The 9,721-nt window shown below is 27.0% G+C and overlaps 1 protein-coding gene across 3 annotated transcripts; it reads left to right on the forward strand.

Annotated features, from left to right (window-relative positions):
* The first annotated feature begins 1,352 nt into the window (after window positions 1-1,352).
* LOC107888532 (transcription factor TCP13) lies at window positions 1,353-3,253 on the forward strand. 3 transcript variants are annotated; one of them, XM_016812675.2, is made up of 2 exons: window positions 1,353-1,501; window positions 2,039-3,253. In XM_016812675.2, the coding sequence occupies exon 2, from the start codon at window positions 2,070-2,072 to the stop codon at window positions 2,925-2,927; it is 858 nt and encodes a 285-aa protein (XP_016668164.1). In that variant the 5' UTR covers window positions 1,353-1,501; window positions 2,039-2,069; the 3' UTR covers window positions 2,928-3,253. The 3 variants fall into 3 exon arrangements, with proteins under 3 accessions (XP_016668164.1, XP_016668162.1, XP_016668163.1); XM_016812673.2 differs by having other exon boundaries at window positions 1,380-1,646; XM_016812674.2 differs by having other exon boundaries at window positions 1,380-1,617.
* Window positions 3,254-9,721: the final 6,468 nt, after the last annotated feature.

Consider the following 9,721-nt stretch of genomic DNA (forward strand, 5'->3'; position numbering starts at 1 on the left):
TTTATATTCATTTGTACTGTTAAAAACTGATGTAACTAACAAAATAACCAGACAATAACGCATGACGTGCTACATGTATCACATTTGTTTTTTTTTTTATCGCCTTTGGTCTTACATTAGGTTGGACCTCTCAAATAGGTATAGATTAGATGTAGTGTTTAACTTGTGTTGTTATTGCATATTTACTTCTACATGTTATACCCCTTTGGAATTTTGTTATGTGACAGACTTCTTACATATAAATGAGGCTATTTATCTTATTCCCTAGTAGATTACATTGTATGTAGGAACAAAGCAATAAAATCTAACAAAAATTTGTGTTGCAAGAACATCTTAGTACTAACAAGGCGTGCATTGATCAACCCCATGTGATAGGGATTCACCTCACAAAGGCCTTTTGTAGTTGTCGATAAAGCATGCCTCATCACTTTTTTAAATGTGCAGCATATGCATGGTCCCCCATTTATTTACATTTTACATTTGGTTTTTGGGTTAAATGAATGAGAGATTACATCTTTTTATCTCATTTATCTAAATTCATAAGGATATGAAATAAAGATAAATATTTAAATTATATTTAAATTTTGATAGAATTTGTAATGTTATATATCAATTTAATTTGATATATTTATATTCATCACACTTTAATTTTGGCTCAATTTTCACATTTTATTAACCCCGTTATCTACGTGGGACAATTTTTCATTAACTCATGTGCAAACTGCTAACACGACATTGTATTAGGTTAAAAAAACAAACAAATTTCATGAGAAAAATAGAAAACCCTTTTCCCAAGTGTGTTTATTTTTAAAATTTAGCTGCAAATAATTTAAATTTATTGTTTGCTTTTCAACCTAATAAAATGTCATATGAGCAAGTTACATATCACTAAACGAAAAATCGTGCCACATAGATAATAAAGTTAGTGAAATGTAAAAATTAAATAAAATTAAAGTTTAATGTATACAAATACATCGAATTAGAATGGATGTAAAATATTACAAATTGTATCAAAGTTCATGTAAAATACGGAATATATCATATAAGTATAACATAGTATTTTATTTTTTTTAAAGAACTTTTTTCTTGTAACTAAATTAAATTAAGCCTCTAATCATCATATCATTGAGATAAATAATGTTTATAATAGTCTGTATTTTAACTTGATAGGCATTGGTATTGTTGCCGGTGCAAAAAGATATGAATTTAAGTATACTAAAATATATTATTTAATTCTATTTAAGGGAGAAGGGTTGAGAAGAGATTATACAAATATGAGATTAATGTTGAAAAAATTGTTTATAATGATGTTGAAGAGAGTAAATGATAAGATTATCTAGTAGCATAAATATTTATTTAACAGATGGGAGATATGCACCACGTGGAACCCCTACAGCCATTGCTTTTCTTCATTATTATTTTTTCTCACTTCAATCCTTCAATGGACTATGGTCGGTAGAATTCCAGCATTTTTCTTTTCACAGATGGATGAACTTCACCAGTAAGTTCTATCTCTCTTACAAGTAAAACCAAAAATTTTGACCTCTCAATACATATCATCTATATACATATATATATATAAGCAGGTTTGTGTGACTCCATAACCAAAGTTTCAAGGTTTGTTCATTCAAGTGTTTGATATATTTGTAAGTTCTTCACATTTTTTGCAAATTTTCTTTGGAATACCTAATGATTTTTTGCTTTATTTCACAGAATCTGGTCTTTCTGTGAAAACCTAGATCTTTTTTGAGTATTAGTATGAGATCTGAATTACATCTTCATAGTTTGAGCTTTATTTAGCTTTTCTAAAAGGGCATGAAAAAATCTAGGGTTTGTTCATCTTCTTCTTCTTCTTTTCAAGTTTAGGGCATATGTAGTTATAGTTCAACAAAATTCTCATGATTTCTTTAGAAACTTTCTTTGTTTTTAAAGGGAAAAAATTGGGGTTTGTTTATTTTTTATCATTAATCAATCAATTTTTATGTGTTTGTTGTTTTTTCTTCATGCAATTTCGCAAATTCCAACTGGTTTTTTTCAGCTTCTGATGCTTCAATAATGAGCTACATAAGATGATTTCAAGTTCAAAAAACACAGATTTTCCGACAAGACAAGACGAAGACGACGACAAAAGAAACGAAACCAACAAAGGTCCATCGAGTTCTTCTTCTTCTTCGCAATGGTTAAGGTTAAAAGATCCGAGAATCGTACGTGTTTCAAGGGCCTTCGGGGGCAAAGACAGGCACAGCAAAGTTTACACCATACGAGGATTAAGAGACCGAAGGGTAAGGCTGTCGGTTCCTACTGCCATTCAATTGTATGATCTTCAAGACAGGCTTGGTCTTAATCAACCTAGCAAAGTCGTTGACTGGTTGCTTAATGCTGCTAAACATGAAATCGATGAACTCCCACCTCTGCCGATGCCCCCACCGCCGGCGAACTTTCCGATTTCCGATGCATTTTGGAGGACTAAATCGAAAGAAGTTACGAGGGATGTAATCGATGATAAAGATGATAAACATAGAAGAAATGAAGGTGATGATGATGATGATCATGGTACACAACTTGTATCATCTGGTTCATATTATCATTTCCAACCTTCTAATTTCCCTTTATCATCACATTTAGCAAGCCATGGATTTGCAGTGCATGCGCCCCAGGTTGATAATTTCAACGTTGTGGCAGCGCCATTGCCATCGGCATTATCACTATGTCCATTACCACCGCCGCAGCCAGGAGGCGGAGCACCACCCTTGTTTCCGCCTCATGTGGTGGATCCTAGACAACAAGTTAACCATTTTCAGATGCTGAGTTCAGGTGCACAACAGAACCTCTTGCTTAATTCTCTCAACTTTCCACCGATAACCCAATCTTTTAGACCCTTCCAATTGATGCCTCCTAGGTTTCCCCATAATCAACCAGATAAATGACCAAAATGAAAATCAAATATCATATGGGGAAAAATATACTGTTAATTTGAATCTATTTACATAATTGCAAGGCATTATGGGGGAGATGATGAAATTCAAGTGTGTTTTAGATTATCATGATGGGCTTAATCATATTACCAAAATTCCCTAGTATACGATATAATTTCAACACACATTCAGCCTGAGAAATGTAAGTTTTGTAACCACTTTTCTTAGGGCTTTGTGTTTGGTTTTTGCTTCATTTTGGGTGGTTTGGAAAAATAAGAACTTTCATACATTTCAATGGGATGCTGCTGAAATAATTGAAATACATATTTGATGTTGTATGAATGGCTTCATACTATGAATTAACTTTTATATATTTCTTGACAATTTATAAAGCTATTAATTAACTTGATGTCACTCATCAATTGGTTTCAACTCAATTAGAAAATTTATTTTAATGTCCATTCATATTTAAAATAAATCATATTATTTCAGGATACTTTAGATTTTTTATTAAAATAAAAATAAAAATATGCATATAATAGAATCTGAACCCGTGCCGATTGGGTTAACAAATCTTTGAATTTCCTACTCAACCAAAGTTTTATTTTGATATTTTTATACATTTTAATTTTATTATGCACACTTTATTATCTCTATCAATTGTATATATTAACAATGTTGTTGATTGAGATGGTGTCACAAATTCACTCAACACCAATTTAGGACTGATGATAACATCATGATAAATAATTGTTTTCATTTAGTAATCTTAATGATGTATCATGTGTTTAAATTTTATTTTACTTACAATTTAATCTATTTTTTTAATATCGTATATATTTCATGTGTTATTATTAATTAGTTTCAAACCATACATTTCATTATATAATTATGTCATTTTTAAACACAAATTTGTATTCTAAATACACGATTTCCACATGCATACGCGTGTGATAGAGTTTCTAGTATTGTTTGTGAGTTAAAATTCTCCCCCATCGGTGTATCAAATAATATATAATATATATATTGCTTAATAGTGTATAACTTTTTAAAAGCATAAGGATAAATTTAGCTCTTAACGTGTACATCTTTTGTTAAATAAGTCTTTTTTATATACTAAATTTAGACATCAACTTTTTTAAAGAGAGTTGAGTTTGACCATGGACCTTTTAAAAAGAGTCAATTTAATTTTTTTAAATGAAAATAATTACTAAAATATTAAATTTTTAAACATGAAAGCCCGCATGACAATCTACATGCATTTCATGCTTTCCTTTTAATTTTACAAACTTTTTATATTTTTTGAAATTTTGAATGTTTTTACTTTGAGTATTTTATAATTTTTAATTATTTATTGACGTATATATAAAATAAATAGTGTCATCCCAATGGAAAGTACACTTAGACTGTTACACGGGTTGCCATGCTGAAATCATTAGAATATTAGTGTATTAGTTAGCATTTTCTTTAAAAAAATAATTTAACTCTTTTTAAAAGGTTATTGATTAAATTTATGTTTAAAAAGAGAATAATAGCTAATTGACAATAAATTTTTCATTATATCTTTTTTAAGCTAAATAAATGTAAATTATAAAAAAACTAAAAATAAAAAAAATTGAAAATAATAGTCATTTTCTAAAAATAATTAGATTTTGAAAAATAATAAAACTTAAAAAATACAAAAGTTTTTTTTTTGGTGAATGTCTATTTCTAGGTGTAGTTATTTGTAAAAACTTTTAAAAAATCTTAAATACCCATAATTATTCTATGTTATTGTAATTTTGATTTTTTTTAATTTGTATAATTGGGTTCATCTATTTAATTTGTGAAATTAAATTTAGGGTGTGTTTGATAAACTATTAAAAATTTTCAACATTAATATATAATTTTGATAATCATAAAAAATTTTCACTTAATTCAAAATTTTCAATAAAAAAAGTGTTGAATAAAATAAACACGTTGATAATTGCTCATCACTTAATGTTGAAAAGATTAAGTAGATCTTATTTTTTTTAAATCTAAACTAAAAATAAATTATTTCTTTACATTGTTAAAAAATTAAATATTCAAATTATTATATTTAATTTTATTAAAAACCAAAATAATATAAAATAATATATTAATAAGATTAAAATTATAAATATGTAATTTTTAAAAATTAAAATTTATTATTATAGAATATTTAGTACTTAGTTTTTATTAACATAAAAAATAGATTTATTATGTAAATTCAACCCTTATAAAGTTTTAAACTAAAAATTTTGTATTTAATTTTTCCGCGCTTAATGTTTTTGTTTATCAAACAAAACTTTAGTTAGAGAAATTATATTAGTACTAGATTATGACACTCACAATGTGTGAAAAACAAAATTATGTAATAAATATATTTATAAAAAGCTTGATATAAAAATATAAATTAGGCTTTTGTTGAAATGATAAAGCAAAGATGTTTAAAATTATAGTGTTTTAGACTCAGATCCCATACGTGTGTATTTTTCTATTTTTATATAAATGATGTAAAATGAAAAAATTACTATCAAAATAATATAATTTACTTTGTAAAACAATAATATTTTAGTCATTATCCAACTGAGTTGGTACCTAGATGACTTGCGACACCAATTCAGTCAAAGGTTTAATATGTAGTATAGATAGATAAATAGATTTTTCAACTGTATTGGGTCATTATACAAAACTAATAAAAATAATTATATTATTGCACACCAATTTATACAATAAATTTATAAGAAAGAAATTGATATAAAATTGTCGCTTTGGTTGAAATAGTAAAGTTGGGGCAACGAAGATCGTGATATATTAAGTTTAAATATTACGATTCTCATTATTTGTATGAATTTTTCTAGATTTACCATCAAAATATTTTCTTTTTTTGCTCTGTGAAAGGAATGATTTTTGCTAATTTAAAATATAAGTTGAGACCTAATTGATGGTTGATACTAACTTAGTTAAAAGTTTTATGTTTAGTATAGATATTTATAAAAACATATATTTATGAAACAAATATATTTATAAAAAAAGTAATAAAAAAACAAATGGAGTTTTTTTTTGTTTAAATTGTAAATTAAAGATGTTTAAAGGTTCAAAATCTCATTACGCATGTAATTTTTTTTAGATAAAACATGCAAAAAGATAAAAATATTTTCAAAATATTATAATTTACATTGTATATAATAGTATTTTAGTTATCACTTAATTGAATTTGTGTCACAAATAACTCTAAAGTTTGCTAAAATATTAGTCGTATAAAGAGATATGAAAAGATGTAAAGTGTAAGTAAATTACTCTTCTTTTTCCATATTGAATATTTTCTTTGCATTAAGCAAATAATTATACATTTTAATGTACTTTATATGCATGATCTATGTAATCAAATAGTAAAAATAAGGATGAAAACATGTAATACTAATAAATATTATAAATACCAATAAATGTTGGGTGCAATGATAAGACATATTGTGTTTTCAAGATTCAAACCTTGAAGACGATATTGTTGGGAGAAGCAGCTACCGTAAATCAGACATGAAGAATACAATAAAATAAATGTTATAAATGCAAAAGTAGAAGAAGAATAGTACTGCAACTCTTCTGCAGAAGATCCAACAGGATAATGTGTAGCAGGTTAAAAATTAGGGTTAAAAAAGGACCTAACATCGAAAGTTTATCTGATGAAATGAAAAGATGGTCTGTGGTCCTAAAACCTAAATACATTGAAGGAAAGAAAGAAGAAAACAAAAAAAGGTTAAAAGCTTTTTGTTTCAGAAGTTAATTTATCATCTCTGGTCCTTCCTTTCCGGAAAAGAAGATAAAAAAGCCCCCACCAATGCCATGTCTGATATCGATATTTCTTCTGCTTATGAGATCTACTTATTATCTTTATGTATATAGTATATTACAATGTAAAGTGTCTCTACATTTTCATATTTTCACATTTAGTCCAACTAATGAATGGGACGTTTACATTTTCTTTTTCTTATTTATACTCAAATGCCCTTTATTTTTACTTTTAATTATGATTTTAAAAATCATAAAAAAGAGCCCATAAGTAATAGTATGCTTTGCATTGGATTAATTATTTTTTATTATATTATAAAGTAAAATTTGAAGGTTAAAGTATACTTTTAAGTCTATATATTTGTCATGCATTTAGAAGTTAGCTTTCATACTTTTATTGTTAAAAATTTAGTTTCTATAATTTTCAAATTTAAAATTTTAGTTTCATTGTTAGCACCATTGCATTCTTTTGTTAAATTTGTCGAGTGTCTTGAAATTTTTAAAAAATTACTTACACGGTAACTATGTAACAAAAAAAATTGCAATGAACGTGAATATAATTGATAATTTCAATGATGTTAACAACTCTTAAAAATTATATCGTCATTTTAATCAAATTAAGTTTTTTTGGGGCTAACCAGTGACATTGAAAATTGAGGTACCAAATTATGTCAAAGAGTTGAAATATAAAGATTAAATCTTAAATTTGAGTGTAATACAAGGACCAAAATTAAAATTTAATCATTATTATATAATTTATAAAAAAAAATTAAAAACTTGGTCCAACTCATCATGCCAAAATAAATTTTTTTGTTAGTATAGTATTTTTTAAAAAAACAATCCTCATCAAAAATTTAATCAGAGTAGTCAACAATGTTACCAATTTGTACTCAATATTAAAAAAATAGGACCAAATTATTGTAGAACTTAAGTATAAAAATTAAATCTTAATTTTAGACATAGTAGAGGGACCACAAATGATATTTAACCACTTTTCTATGAAAGGCAAAAAAAAACCTTCTAGAAGATGTCATTCGTTTGATAAGAAATAAAAAAAAAAGAATAATAAAAATTCGAGTGGCTAAAACAAAAGTAGCTACTTTCAAAGTAGTAGAAAGTAATGATTTGAGTGAAAAAGTCAAAATTAGAGTCGAAAAAGGATTCCTCACTTCTTTCTCTCATTCAAAATCGTACATGAAATTTTCATCTCGTTCAACTCCTAAGTGATAAAAATGAAGAAGAACTTATTTCCTTCTTCCTTCTTTTTTATTAGCTTCCTCATGTATGCATAAGATCAAACCTATTCAATTTTTAAAATGGATTACTAATCCCTAACTTTTCAAGGAATTCTTCATCAGTGGTTGAAAATGACTGATTTTTTTTCAATTTTTTCGACATTGATTTCGTAGGAGCTACTCAAAAAGATTGAGAAATGGAAACATTTGATTAATTTTTTTTTTGTTAAATTCATTGGGATGACATTTTGAATTTTTTTTAAAATATTCACACTGTAACCATGTAACAAAAAAAAGGCATTGCAATGAATGTGAACTTAATAGATAATTTGAACTGTGTTAACTACTCTTAAAATTTACATAGTCATTTTAAATGAAATAAAGTTTTTGGGCTAACCAATGATATTGAAAATATAAGGTGCTAAATTATGTCAAAATTTTGAAATATAAAGATTAAATCTCAAATTTGAGTATAGTACTGAGACTAAAATTGAAATTTGATCATTATTATATATTTTATAAAAATTAAAAGAAAAAATTATTCCAACTCATCATGCCAAAATAATTTTTTTTTAGTCTAGAATTTAAAAAACACGTTAAAAATTTAATCATTATCAACAATATTAATAATTTGGACTTCATGTTATAAAAAAATAAGGACCAAATTATCATAGAATTTAAGTATTGTTAACCAGTAAGGTGAACAAAGAAGGAAGACAGTTGTTACACGATGGTAGATTGGGTGAAGATTAGGACGGATATCCTTTTTTGTGGGAGAGTCTGAGAACTGAAAAAAGAGTGAGTACATGAGAGTGTATGAGTTGTTTGCTTGGTCTTTTTATTGTAGGAGACATATTTAGCTACGTGTCTTAAAACCACTGACATGGAAGTTTGATTTGATATTTTTGGCAGTGACGGTGATGCTACGTCTGTACACCCCGGATTTCGGGGTTAGAAGTTTTGAGATTTGTAAGTAGGGTCAGTGGCTAGATCGAACATTTGGGTTTGTTTTCACATTTTGATATGAGAATGGACCTGTTGGTCTAGTGGTTGGTTATGTGTTAATGTGCCTTTGGATTTTGGGTTTGAATCCTCAAGTGTGTGTTTTGAGAAATTATTTTGTTCTTTTATCTTAAATTTGTTTTAAGTTTTAAAGCATTTATTTATTACTTTTATTTTTTTATTTTTTATCTAAAAATACTCAATTACTTCATGTTCTTTCCCTATTTTTAGATATCTGTAAACTTTTTTGTGTTTTTTTTCTTTTTCTCTCTCTCTCTCTCTTCTTTCTTCCCCAAAATCAATTTCTTTTAATTCTTTGCTTCTTCCACTATTTGTTGTCTGACAAGGGAGTTTTGTCTATGTGTATTCATTTTTTCAAAAGTGAAAAAGCTAGGTTTTATTTTTGGGTATTGTTAGAATTTCTTTCATTTTCTATTTACTGTTAAATTGAAGTTCTTATAAATTGGTATGTTCAACTGAGGTTTTTGAATTGGCTTGGTGGAGGGAGTCAAATGATTCTGGGTGCTCGATATTTTGTCTAAGGTGTGGATTCAAAAACTCTTCCTTTTTATTATCGAAATTTTGATTTGATTCTGTGAAATTCGACATATATCGTGTGTTTCTGAAACTGACTAATCAATGTGTTGTTTTGCTATTGAATTGTATGAAAATCTATATGTTTTGGTATATCTCTGAATTACCAAAGGTTAAGCGTTGGTTTCGTTGCCAAAAGCACGTTTTTCAGCCTATTTCGGTGTGGTTTCGTAACCACATGGG

Source organism: Gossypium hirsutum, chromosome A09 (assembly GCF_007990345.1).
Source record: "Gossypium hirsutum isolate 1008001.06 chromosome A09, Gossypium_hirsutum_v2.1, whole genome shotgun sequence".
NCBI lineage: Eukaryota > Viridiplantae > Streptophyta > Magnoliopsida > Malvales > Malvaceae > Gossypium > Gossypium hirsutum.